The 13,940-nt window shown below is 40.9% G+C and overlaps 1 protein-coding gene across 3 annotated transcripts in view; it reads right to left on the bottom strand.

Annotated features, from left to right (window-relative positions):
- LOC140212458 (triple functional domain protein) overlaps positions 1-13,940 on the bottom strand; it is a 341,882-nt gene that overhangs the window by 220,164 nt on the left and 107,778 nt on the right. For all 3 annotated transcript variants that reach the window (XM_072283275.1, XM_072283276.1, XM_072283277.1), the window contains exons 3-4: positions 4,007-4,121; positions 815-1,007 (exon numbers count right to left, since the gene is read on the bottom strand). In XM_072283275.1, the coding sequence (XP_072139376.1) occupies positions 815-1,007; positions 4,007-4,121 (308 nt within the window). The remainder of the gene's footprint in view (positions 1-814; positions 1,008-4,006; positions 4,122-13,940) is intronic.

Below are 13,940 nucleotides of genomic sequence, written 5' to 3'. Positions count from 1 at the left end.
GTACATGTTCAGTACAGACGCAACCATCGTAGCTCTTCTGGGAACACTGATCCCGATTCTCCCGTGATCTTTAAGTTCTTGAGGCTGTAGCGCTTTACATAGACAGCCAGCCATCCCTAGCACTAACACTTCCACGAATTTCAGCTTCTTTCCGCTTTACTGTGTGAATGCTCGATTCGTTCTGACTGACCTTACGGCCCACTTAGGAATGCGACATGCTACTTTTCAAAAGATCTACGCTTAGCCTTTAAGGAATTGCTCTTTAGGAGCCATTTTTTCACAGAAACAAAATAGCGAACGAACAATGCTCGAACAACAAGTGCTGGAGAGAGAGCTTCTGGGTTTTCCCAATTTGCGGCTGGTTGAATTCGCACATGCAGAACTCGCGGATAAGGAGGGCGACTGTACTAACCCCAATCATACTTCTTTGTAATGTGGGAGGAAACCAGAGCATCTGGAGGAAACTCACGCAGACACAGGGAGAATGCAAAAACTCCTTACAGATTGTGGTGGGAATTGAGCCCAACTCTTACAGCTGGCGCTGTAAAGCTTCAGACTAACCCCAGTGCTACTACGCTGCCTCACAATACAATAATGGATGTGTTTTCATAAAACTTGCAGAGAAAAAACTGAGATTTTTCACAAGTTAACAACAACAGTTTGTCTTGTGGATAACTGGCAGGAATGTTGAAATTTTAAATAAACTCTAAAATCTTCTGTTTGAAATAACAAAGAATGTAAATTAAATGTAATGTTCGGCATGTTTAAGAACTGAAAATTGTAAAATAAATTCTAGTCTTTACTCTGAAAGTACCTCAAACTCAAACTTGGAGCTGCCAAAGTTAGTTCTTTGCTTCTGCCAGAAGTTGTCCGGCTTGATGATCAGTGCAACATGAATACAGCCAGGAAATGACTCCTGTAGAATCTTCAGCAGCGGTTTAATGGAGTCCCACTTAGAGCCACGCATGTCAACTATCACAGTGAATCCACGTTTACACACCTCCTCACTGCAGAGAAGAAATCAAGACACACCTTGAGCATATACAAATAAGAAACTCAGGCAGCATGAAGAGGTGAATAGTGACACTGACCGAGGGGATGGAAGGTGTACGAGAGAAAGAAGTGGGGGGAGGGGTGAAGCAGAGGGATAAGGCAAGGCGGAAAGAAAGAATAAGGGAGGATGAGGAGACAAAGGAGTGAGAGGGTGTAAAGGGAGCAGCAGGTCAACAGGGGTGAGCAGTGCGAGTCACTGGTGATGCTGAAAGAGGAGCAGGGTCTTTGGTGATAGTTAAGGACTGGAAGCATGGGGCAAGAACAGAGTTCGACAGAGAAGCAGGGAAGGCATCCTTGCACATTCACATAGCCCATTTATTATCCTAGAACACACTGCATTTTTGACACCTTCCACAATACCACTTACCTTTGCATCATTGCCAGGGTTTGATATCTTACGACTCAATATCTTGCCAGCAGTCCCCCATCCGACCCACATAATTGATACAGACTGTGAAAAGCTCAGGCATTAGCAGTAATCCATGTTATTCATAACCCCTCAACCAAAAAATGACATTTATTCCTCCTCTATTGTCTGTCCATTAACCAAGTCTTAGTCCAGTCCAGTACAATACTTCAACAGCAACCTCCTCCAATATTATCTACCTTATCTTTGTTAAATTATGTCCTATGTAGTATTAAAGACCTTCTGAAAGTCCAATCGCACCAGGTCCTATGTTTCGCCCTTATCTTCTCAATACATCCTCAAAAAACTAACAAAATGTCAAACTTGCTTTCCCTTTCATAAATACATGCTGGCTCTGTCCAATCCCATCATTGTTTTCTAAATACTCTGCTTCTACTTGCCTAGTATAAGGTTCCAGAATTTTCTTTGCAACTGGCAGGTACATGGGCACTCATAAGCATGAGACAGCACTTGCACTTGCAAGAATGAAACTGAGATGAGGTAAAACATTTTCACTCAGATACTGACGAACCACTGCAATTCTTTCACGCTGAGGGCTACAGCAGCTCAGCCATTAAGTTCATAACAGAGATCAATAGATGTCTGGCCATTAAGGGAATGAACAGAAATAGGGACAATGGTGGATAATGGTGCTGAAAAGGAAAGTCAGCTATGATCTTATGAATGACGGTGTCAGCTTGAAAATCCAAAAGTAGCAAAAGGACAAGAGCAAGGTTACTTGTAGACAGACAGATACAGAGTAGTTATTCTAAACTTAGGTGAGTGCTTTAAATTAGGAGGCTTTAATGAAGTCTGTAATGTTCACGTGGACTTGGCAGAGTGGCTGCACATAGAACATCTTGTACTTCAATATATTGGTAGAATGGCAAAAGTAGTAATAACAAATGAATCATAGGAAAGGTATGTTGGTCTTTGTTGGAGCTATGTTGTACCAAAATGATACATGGACTGTGAGGAATAAATGAAGAATCATCACAAGAAGATGATAGTAGCTTCCAGAATGTAGAAGACTGAGGGATGATTTCGAAGTATTCAAACTAACAAGAACTGGCAAAGTCAGTGAAGCAATAATTTCTGGATTGCACAGCATAATCTAAAATTAGTGCCTGGTTTATAAGAAGATTTTCACAAAGGTGGTGGTACTAGTTTGAACTCTTCCACAAATGGTCTAAAATGCAAAGTGAATCACTCATTCAAATGTGAGAAAGATAACATTGCTAACCAAGTTATTTAGGGATATAGGGAAAGGGTAGCAAAATCAGTCACAGATTTACCATGAGCCTAGTGAATGGCACAACGGAACTAAGGAGCTAAATGGCCGACTCCTTAATGGCTAAGTAAACTAGTTCTCTCTAATTAGATGTCATAAATTCCAAGTCCCCTTACTGGTTAGCATTTCCCCTTTGGTGTCGAATCCCTTTTCTGCGTACTATCCAGTGTCATTAAAAGTGTCATTAGCAGTTTCAATCATTTTAGTCCAGCATATTAAATGACTTAATGAAATCACCATTTTGAGCCACACCTTTCTCTGCTTGATTAAAACACAAGGATTGATTGCATTACTTCTCCTTCTTCATTTCAGTTATCAAGAACAGAAGATAGTGTGATCAACATTGAGTTATAAAAGCTTCTAAATTACATACCAATAAGTAACAGAGCACATTAAAATTACAGTTTAAAGTTAAATATTCACACTTTCTCTTTAATCATTAGAATAAGCTGAAATTAAACTATTATAATTCTGTTCATTTCAGTTAAAAATGTTTTCTCCAATAAACTTATTAATCAGATCAGAAGGCACATCTATTATAATTAATTTCCAGCAAGAACTTGCTTACAAATTTAAAGCTAAAGAATTTAAAATCAAATGTATGGGTAGATGAAATCCATAAAACCAAATCAAGGTGACAATGAAGTTCATTTCTCTATTCTTTAATCCAATGGTAATTTAGCTTACAGCTATTCAGCTCTGAGCACCGAGGACAAAGGCACTAATAATTTAATAAGTAATAAATCTGCCCTGAAGAGTACAAAGTAACATCAAGCTATTTTTTATTCCAACAACAGGAAAGGGGCACTAAACTCCAGGAGCAGATTAACACTGCTCTTCAAATCTGGTATTTGAATATGTAGAGACTTTCAAATTGCAATATCAGATTAGAACAAAGAAAACATTCAATTCATATGGTCAAACTTTGTAATATATTACACTAAATAAATCAGCCATGATGGAATGGTGGAGCAGATTCAATTGGCCGAATGGCCTAATTCTGGTCCTATGTCTAATGTATTATGGTCTTATTGATACCCACATCAACAGTACTTTTCAATACTATCAATTTAATTGTCATCCCTTAATATTTTCACTAGTTTCTAGGCAAAATTACAAAATTATTGGGTACAAAATTTCATCAACAATTCACATTTTGAAGTAAATGAATTACAATTCTGCAGCAAACAGTATCTATGCTAACACATAGATGACTAACACAATTTTCAGAAACAAAAATGTGGCATATATCATACCTAGGAATATTAGCTAAGTAAGAGATAAGCCGCCTAAGATCTTCTTGTCTTATTCTGTCATGGTTACTGCGTGCTGGAAATGTCAAGACAGGGCCTCCACGCTTATCTCGTCCACCTGGAGAGAGAAAAAAATCCAAAAACAGATAAAGACAAGCAAATAATTAAAAAAAAAGAAAATCTTCTAACTTCTAAATCCTGCAGAAAATTTCTTTACAATATACTTGGAATGAAATTGCTATTTTCACTGAGGTTGAAATTACCAAAGTCAGAAATCCTAAATAAAGCAAGAATCAACAAGTATAGACTTAGGATATAGCTACAACAACTATGTTTGTCCAAGATGGCTACTGAACAGAAACCATGGAAGGCTGAAGAGATATCCCTGAATCACCTTTGTTGATAAATGTCTGAGGCTGTACAGAAGTGCTTCCTCATAATAGTGCAGCACCCGCCAAATCTCAGAAGAGTAGAATGCTCTATTATTCTACTTTATCTCAAGTAGCAATCTCTCAGTACAAAAACAGAACACTAGAAGAACTAAGTAAATCAAGCAGTATCTGGGAAAGTAAAAGATTAAAACTGATGCTTTGGGTCAACTCCCTGTATTAAAGGGAGAAGAAAGATGGCCACTATACAAGCAGGACATAGGGGTGTGGGCTGATCAGTGACTGGTAGAACCTGATGGGGAGAGGATAATGGATAGACAGAAGCAGGTGCAGTAAGGTATTCATGAACTAAGAAATAAGTTCAGTCTATGGCAACAGATTTTTCTTTTTATTTAGATCCTTGAACATAGAGGTTCAGAAAACACCAGGCAGAAAGAAGTTTTGATTGTAATTCTCCCATCTATATTTTTCAAATTGGCAAAGGTAGGCATAACTATCTCATTCTTTATTTCTATAATTCTGCAGGAAAACTAGGGATAGTATAATCTGTGATGATTACTTTTATTGTACATAAGACATTGAATGTAACATGCTGGAAGCAATGCATTCAGAATAGCGAAACAATGATGACCTGAGATCATCAATTAATTGTGTGTTCATCAGCCTATAGTCTCTATAGTTCAGATGACTGAAAGGTGATTCTAATGAAACACAATACTTGAGGGGTGGAAGAGAATGAGTGGGAACTTCTTCCCTTAATAGGTTCAGAAGTAATGGAATTCTCTCACAAAGGGTAAATGTTCAGTCATTCAGTGTATTCAAGTTTGAGATAAATTCTTGGATGATTCAGGAATCTAAGAGTATGGGTATCATGCAAAAGAGAGTGGAAATGAGGCAACCTATCAGATCAAACAAGATGAAATTGAATAGCATAGCAGGCTCAAGCAGGTATATAGTCTTTCTTACTCTTTGTTTCTTAAGTTATGTTTAATTGGTATGGTAGTACTAACATCCATCTAACTTTCTTTTGGAATATAAAATCACTTGCAAAGCAGCCCCTGAAATAGCCTGATGAATGCAGATTCTGAAGGCAAACTTAATATTTTATTATTTGCCTTTCTACTGCATGAAAATGAGGTCAAAATGAACTATTCTGGAAAAACAAGCTTCTGTCATCTTGCACGTGGAAACATAACGCACTCTTTAGAAGGCATCATAATTTCAGTTCTAATTAGAAACTGCTCCTGACTGTGCAAACTTTGCTTATTTTTTCAATTACAGTCATAGATCATTTTCAGCATAGAAAACTACTTTGTGGCTTCCTAACATATGGTTGCTTAAGGCTGAAACATCTTATCAGTATATGGTGCTGACACATAGTTAAACTTTCCACTACTTTCACTCTTCTGGTATAAGCTGCCAAGCAAACTGGGACAGCAGAAACACACTTGCTGGCCTTCATCTGAAACTCAAATGTTGTTAGCATCACTCTGCTAGCTTGTTCTGGTCTAAACAACACATTCTGAAAATTTAACAATCTTTCATTTTTGTATTCTCTGTCTTTATTTACAAAGCTTGAATTGTAAATGCTTCAGTAACTCCTCTTTCAACATGTCCTGCCACTTTCCAATATTTATGGATTGAGTTCCCTCTGCTCCCGAACACCCTTTAGGAATGTACCAATTAGCTGACAATGCCTCTCCTTGTTCTTTCTGCCAAAATGTATCACTTCAGACTTCACTACAATAAAGTTCAACTGAGACTTGTTTGCTCAATCTGTCAGACTATGCCCTTTTGCCATTCTTTTCTATCCTCCTCCCTGTTTATCACACTTCCAAGTTAATGCTGCTGATAAATATTATAATTTTACTCTACCTGGCTATTTAAAATTCATTACCATAGATCTAGAAATAGGCAAAATTGCTATTTCTAGGTATCTATATAATACTAAAACTCTCATGCTCTATCTATCCGTTTGTGACCTCCAATTAGCGCAAACGGTGCATTATAGCAGCACTTTTTTTGGCTAAGTCGAATTAAAATGCGCTAACTTACAGAATGCAGGCAAAGTTCAGGGTTATATATTTGTATAAAATTGCTCATTCCCCAAAAATCAACAGGCTGGCTTTCACCCGAGAGCCGATCGGCCATCATGGAAATCAGGATGCGACAGCCCGACACATGCGCACGGCCAGCCTCAGCAGCGACACCTACCAGAGCAAAAGGGCAGGGCAGCTCTATTTCGAGGGGTCCACATTCTGCTAATCACCATCAACATGTGCAGGATTGGTACAGATCTAACTGCCACTCATCAATAAGAGATAATTAAATCTTATTGTAATGACATACTTCGAGACACCCATAAAACCCTTTGCTGCAGTCAAAGGACAGCGGTGACTATATCACGTCCATTTAGGAGAGCGCCAACCACATCATCAAGAATAATCAGCATCCTTAGGTGTTACTACTTCGTATCTTCTATCCAGCATTAGGGTAAAAAAAAAATGGTCAGCCTAATTATGCCACGTGGAAAGCGGAGGGTGACATGATGGTCAAGAGATGACGCTAAACGTCGTCAGGAAGCGGCAAGGAGAGGGAGAGAACAAGAACCGGATGAGGCCAGGGCCGCACGACTCTCGGATCCAAGAGTCAGGACAAAAAAAGATGAGAGAATAAGTGACAGAGGAGGAGAGACATGCATGCATTCTCTCCAGGATCAGAGAGAAAGAATAAACAGCAGAAGAGATGAAGAGACAGGGGATGAAAGGGCTGCATGTCTCTAGAATGACAACCAGAGGCACGAGGGTGGCAGATCAACCAGAAATGATGCAATCAAAAGTGTCCTTCGTTAAACGAGGAGCAGCTATATTTGCTTTGCTACGCGTCGTTCTTCTTTAATAAACTGAGGTTTTCTACTTCAGATTCCATAGCAAAGCAATACCAACAGCATTCAGGAAAATTTAATGTTCATTCTGGTCACACCAGACTGCACCACGCTTCTCTAAGGGTGCCCCAACGTGTCACCCCGTTGTCTAGTAGAACACAGAAATGATTCCTGGGGAACCCCATTATGCATCACATTCTACTCTGAAAAAACATTTGTTTACAATGACGCTCTGCCTTCTTTGGGCCAATTTTTGATCCATGGAAATTCTTTATTTTATTAACTTCAATCTTGGTAACCAGCCTTTTATGTGGGACAATTCCAATGTTTTCTGAAAATTCATCTACTGCATTTCCTTCATCAACCTTCTTTGTTACTCTCTAAAATAATAAGAAGCTTTGCCAAACAGGATTTCTCTTTTACAAAATCCATACTGGCTTTCCTTTATCAGCTGAATTTACTCCAAGAGTTGATTAATTTTTCTTGCTGATTATGGCTTCTAAAAACTTTCCTACTGCCAAGGTTAAGCTGTCTGCTCTTCGACTGTCTGGCAGGTTCTTACATCCGTTTCTGAACATCAGTGTCATATTTCCCATTGTTCAGTATCTCTCTTGCCTCTGGAGAGTACATAGAACATAGAAATTTACAGCACATTACAGGCCTTTCAGCCCACAATGTTGTGCCGACCATGTAACCTACTCTAGAAACTGTCTAGAATTTCCCTATTGCATAGCCCTCTATTTTTCTAAGCTCCATGTACCTATCTAAGAGTCTCTTAAAAGACCCTGCCACTGTTACTGGCAGTGCATTCCACACACCCACTACTCATTGTGTGAAAAACTTACCTCTGATATCCCCTTTGTACCTACTTCCAAGCACCTTAAAACTATGCTTCCTCATGTTAACCATTTCAGCCTTAGGAAAAAGGCCAAGTTCACTCAACCTGTTCTCATAAGGCATGCTCTCCAATCCAGGCAGCATCCTTGTAAACCTCCTCTGCATTCTCCCTATAGTAGCCACAATCTTCCTGTCGTGAGGTGACCAGAAATGAACACAGTGCTCTAAGTGGAGTCTGACCAAGGTCTTATATAGCTGTAACATTACCTCGCGGCTCTTGAACTCAATCCCATGGTTAATGATGGTCAACACACCATACGCCTTCTTAACAACACTGTCAAACTGCGCAGCAGCTCTGAATGTCCGATGGGCATGGACCCCAATATCTCTCTTATTCTCCAACACTGCTAAGTCTTACCATTAATATTATATTCTGTCTTCAAATTTGACCTACTGAAATTAACCACTTCACACTTATCTGGGTTGAACGCCATCTGCCACTTCTCAGCCCAGCTCTGCATCGTATGGATGTCCTGCAGTAATCTTTAACAACCCTCCAGACTATCCACAACACACCCAACTACTGCGTCATCAGCAAACTTACTAACCCACCCTTCTACTACCTCATCCAGGTCATTTATAAAAATCACAAAGAGGAGGAGTCCCAGAACAGATCCCTGTGGAACACCACTGTTTACCGTCCTCCATGCAGAATTTGAACCATCTATAACCACCCTTTGCCTTCTGTGGGCAAGCCAATTCTGGATCCACAAAGCAAGGCCTCCTTGAATCCCATGCCTCCTTTCTTTCTGAATGAGCCTTGCATGGGGAACCATATCAAATGCCTTGCTGAAATCCATATACACTATATTCACTGCTCTATCTTTATCAATGTGTTTTGTTATATCCTCAAAGAATTCAATCAGGTTCGTAAGGCACGACCTGCCCTTGACAAAGCCATGCTGACTATCCCTAATCAGATTACGTCTCTCCAAATGCTCCTAAATCCTACCTCTCAGGAGCTTCAACAACTTGACCACTACTGAAGTAAGACTCTCTGGTCTAAAATTTCCTGGGTTATCTCTACTCCCTTTCTTGAACAAGGGAACAAAATTTGCAACCTTTTAATCCTCTGGTACTTCTCCTGTCCCTATTAATGATGCAAAGGTCATCGCCAGAAGCTTAGTAATCTCCTCCCACAGTACCTTGGGGTATGTCGTGTCCAGTCCCACTTAATACCTTTCAAAAGCTCCAGCGCATCCTCTTTCCTAATGTCTATATGCTCAAGTGCTTCAGTCCGCTGTAAGTCATCTCCACAATTACCAAGGTCCTTTTCATTGGTGAATACTGAAGTAAAGTACTCATTAAGTACCTTCGCTACCTCCTCCCACTCCATGCACACGTTTCCACTATCACTCCTGAGTGGTCCTATTCTCACACAGCTCATCATCTTGTTCTTCACATACCTGTAGAATGTCTTGGGATTTTCCTCAATCCTGCTCACCAAGGCCCTCTCATGGGCTTTTCTAGCTCTAATTTCATTCTTGAGCTCCTTCCTGGCACCCTTGTAATTTTCTAGAGCTCTAACAGTATCTAGTTGCTTGAACCTTTCGTAAGCTTTTCTTTTCTTCTTAACTAGATTTTCTACGTCCTTTGTACACCATGATTCTTCTACCCTACCATCTTTTCCGTGCCTCAACGGAACATACCGATGCAGATTGCCCTGAGAACATCTGCTCCCAATTTATGCTCCCAAGATCCTGGCTAATAACATTGTATTTCCCCCTACCCCAATTAAATGTTTTCCCAAATTGTCTGCTCCTATCGCTCTCCAGCGCTATGGTGAAGGAGATAGAGTTCTGATCACTACCTTCAAAATCCTCTCCCACCCAGAGATCTGACACCTCACCAGGTTCATCTCCCAACACCAGATCAAGTACAGCCTCTCTTCTAGTTGGCTTATCTACATATTGCATCAGGAAACCTTCCTGAACACACCTAACAGACATCACCCCATCTAAACCCTTTGCTCTAAGGAGACGCAAGTCAATATTAGGAAAGTTAAAATCACTCATCACAACAACCCTATTATTATTGTTACTATTGGGGGGGGGGGGTCTATAAAAAACACCCAGTAGGGTTATTGCCCCCTCCTATTTCTGACTTCCACCCACAATGACTTAGTAAACATTCCCTGTATGACTTCCTCTTTTTCTGCAGCCTTGATTATCTGACTATCCCTGATTAGCAATGCCGCTCCCCCACCTCCTTTGTCCGCCTCCGCGTCTTTTTTGAAACATCTAAATCCCAGCACACTTGGCAGCTATTCCTGCTCCTGAGACATTCAAGTCTCTGGAATGGCCACAACATATTAGTCCCATGTACTGATTCAAGCTCTAAGCTCATCCGCCTTGTTTATGATACTCCTTGCATTAAAATAGAGGCGTCTCAAACCAACTGGCCAAGTGCATATTTGCTCTATCATCTGCTTATCCTTCCTCACAAACTCCGAACAAGCTATCTCTACTTGTGCACCAACCACCCCATTCTCTGCCTCTTCACCTAGGTTCCCATCCCCCCTGCAAATCTAGTTTAAACCCTCCCCAACAGCATTAGTAAACCTCCCTCCCAGGATATTGGCTCCCCTCTAGTTCAGGTGCAACCCATCCCACTTGTACATGTCACCCCTTCCCCACAGAACGTTCCAATGATAGGGGAACTTGAGATCCTGCGCTCTGCACCAGCTCCTCAGCCACTCATTTATCTGCGCTATTTTCCTGTTCTGAACTTTCCTAGCTCGTGGCACCAGGAATAATTCAGAGATTCCACCTTGGAGGTACTGCTCTTCAGAATCCTTCCTAACTCCCTAAACTTACGGCATAGGACCTCTACCCCTCTCCTGCCTATGTCATTGGTACCAACATGTACCACGACCTCTGACTGCTCACCCTCCCCTTCAAGAATATTCTGCAACCGCTCAGAAACATCCTGGACCCTAGCACCACGGAGGCAACACTATCCTGGTGTCTCTTTTGCTGCCGCAGAAACTCCTATTTGTCTCCCTAACTATTGAGTCCCTTAAACTATTGCTCCACCTGACTTCACTCTACTCCTCTGAGGCTCAGAGATGACTACACTGCTATTGGTCTAACTGCTGCTACCTTGCCCAGATAGGTCATCCCCCTCAGCAGTATCCAAAGGGGTATACCTGTTGCTGAGGGGAATGGCTACAGGGGGACCCTGCACTGACCTCTTTCTTCCTTTACCTCTCTCAGCCTTCATTCATCTACTCCACAAATTCTGCACTCTGTGTGTAACCACCTGCTCCAAAGTCTTATTTATTAATTGTTCTGCCTCCTTAGTTCATTCAGCTCGAGCTCCTTAATGCTCCTACACGCAGGTGTAGACATCAGGGAGGCCATCAGGTTCCATGAATTCCCACATCCTACAGGAGGAGCATTCCACTGCCGTATCTGCCACCCTGCGTGCACTGTACAAGGGGCAACCAAGACCAAATCAGTAATAACGAAACGAAAAACTAACCCTTTAAACTTGTTTCTTTGGCCTCAGCCTCTTCTCGTCAAAGCCTCTTGAATCAAAGCCTGACACTACTACTCTCACTGCTGGCCTACTCCCAACAATGGCTGCCCCACTTGTCCCTTCTGTACTTTTGTTTAATTAGCACTGCTCTGATCCTGCCACTGATTGGGCCTCCGGAATGTCCAAATGCCCACAAAGCTCTCCCTTTATTCGAGCTTTCCCAACCTGCCAAGTACTGAAAGATTATAGTAAGACCTTCTGCAAACTCCATCCTGAATCCTCTCAACATTCATGGAAGCATTCATCTAGACACTTTAACCTCAGCAACCTAAATGAAATCACTTTAACCTCGGTCAGTCTTTCTACCTTTCCCTAAAATTCTCATCTATTTTCTCTATTACTTCTGCTTCTTTTGAGATGTTGGTGGCCACCTTTTCCCTGATAAAGACCAGTACAAAGTATGTGTATAAATTTCAGAGGTGGAATAATTGTTCTGACGGTTCAGGAAAGTAAGTAATGTATCCAAGGTAAGTGACAGCAAAGAAAAAAGGAGAAGCAAATATTCAATACAATGATTAAGGAATGCACATTTTGGTTTAAAAAAAATAAGGTTAAGAAACCTGAAAAGCTTGAAAGCATTAAAAAAAAATCCAAATTTATTCCTGAGTTTATAGTCCAGAGACTTGAATCAACATGTTCAAATACTGTACAAGGTGAGTCTGCTAGGAAACTTGTAATTTAAAAATTGTACATTAACAAAGTTATATTATTTCATATTAAACTCATCAAATTAATACATGGACATAAGGAAGTCATTATTTGCTGTTACTAAAATCAAAACAGATTAAATTCAACAAAAAAACTGTAAGTTACTACTGGATCTTCTAAAGCTGAATGAAAATATTACACATCTAGTTCCGAAGACTTTTTAAAAAGTTAAATCTAATCTAAGTTGCCTATCTGTGGATCCAAGCATAGATTTTTTGTGACTGAGTCAAAATGTTTATGAACCTGAACTGCAAAATCATAATAAAGGAGATGACAGCCATCTATAAAATAGTTAATACTTTTGCTCAGTGTTGAGCATGCATTAAGATAGTAATATGAATTTTAACAGTGGTTGTGTTTGATCCTTTCAAAATGACATTTGAGCTGTGCCTACACACAATCATGGGTTTAGAGAGAGTAGAGCAGTGGACTAACTACACATCGTTGAGGTGTGCCAGTGCTGATTGCCTGTGAGTAGGGGATGTTATTTCCGATTTGCACAGACTGTGGTCTTCAGGTGAGGAAGTCAAGGATCCAGTTGTAGAGGGAGGTACAGAGGACCAGGTTTTGGAGCTTGTTGATTAGAACAGAGGGTATGATTGTATTGAATGCTGAGCTGAAATCAATAAACAGCAACCTGACATAGGTATTGCTAGTGTCCTGGTGATCCAAGGCCAAGTGGAGAGCCAGTGAGATTGTATCCGCTGTAGACCTATTGTGGCAATAAGCATACTGCAGTGGGTCATTGCTGAGGCAGGAGTTGACTCTAGCTATGACCAACATATCAAAGCACTTTATCACAGTAGATGTGAGTGCCACTGGGCGGCAGAAGTTGAGGCACTTCACCCTGCTCTTCTTTGGCACCAGTAAGATTGATGCAGGGAGGAACCTCCAACTGCAACAGTGAGAAATTGAAAATGTTCCTGAATGCACCCATGAGGTGGTTGGCACAGGTTTTCAGAGCCCCACCAGGTACACCATCACGGCCTAGCAAGGATTCACCCTCTTGAAAGATGTTCTGACTTCAGACTCCGAGACAAGCATTCAGCAAATACTAATCTCCTGGTTCATCCATGGCTTTTGGTTTGGGTATGACAGGTATGTTCTTGAAGGCACGCACTTATCCATGCTGATTGTGATAAAGTTGGTGACAAATGTGGCGTATTCAATCAGACTCAAAGATGAACTCCTGAACATTGTTCACTCCAGCAACTCAAAGCAGTCCTGTAAGTGCTCCCCTGCCTCTCTTGACCATAACTTCTTGGTCCTAAACCAATGATCCTGCAGTCTTTTGTCTCTGTCTATATGCTGGGAGCAGAAGTACAGCCAGAAGATTGGACTTCCCTAAATGCTGGCATAGTGTGGCATGGTAAGCATTCCTGATGGTGGTATAACACTGGTCAAGTGTGCTGGCTTGTCTGGTTCCACAGGTGATATGCAAGTGGTAGTTCAGACACCTCTTCAAGCTGGCCTAGCTGAAATCTCCCGCAATGATAGGAAAGGCATTAACAATTATTAA

This window comes from Mobula birostris, chromosome 19 (genome assembly GCF_030028105.1).
Source record: "Mobula birostris isolate sMobBir1 chromosome 19, sMobBir1.hap1, whole genome shotgun sequence".
NCBI lineage: Eukaryota > Metazoa > Chordata > Chondrichthyes > Myliobatiformes > Myliobatidae > Mobula > Mobula birostris.
This window is presented reverse-complemented; position numbering and strand designations above follow the sequence as displayed.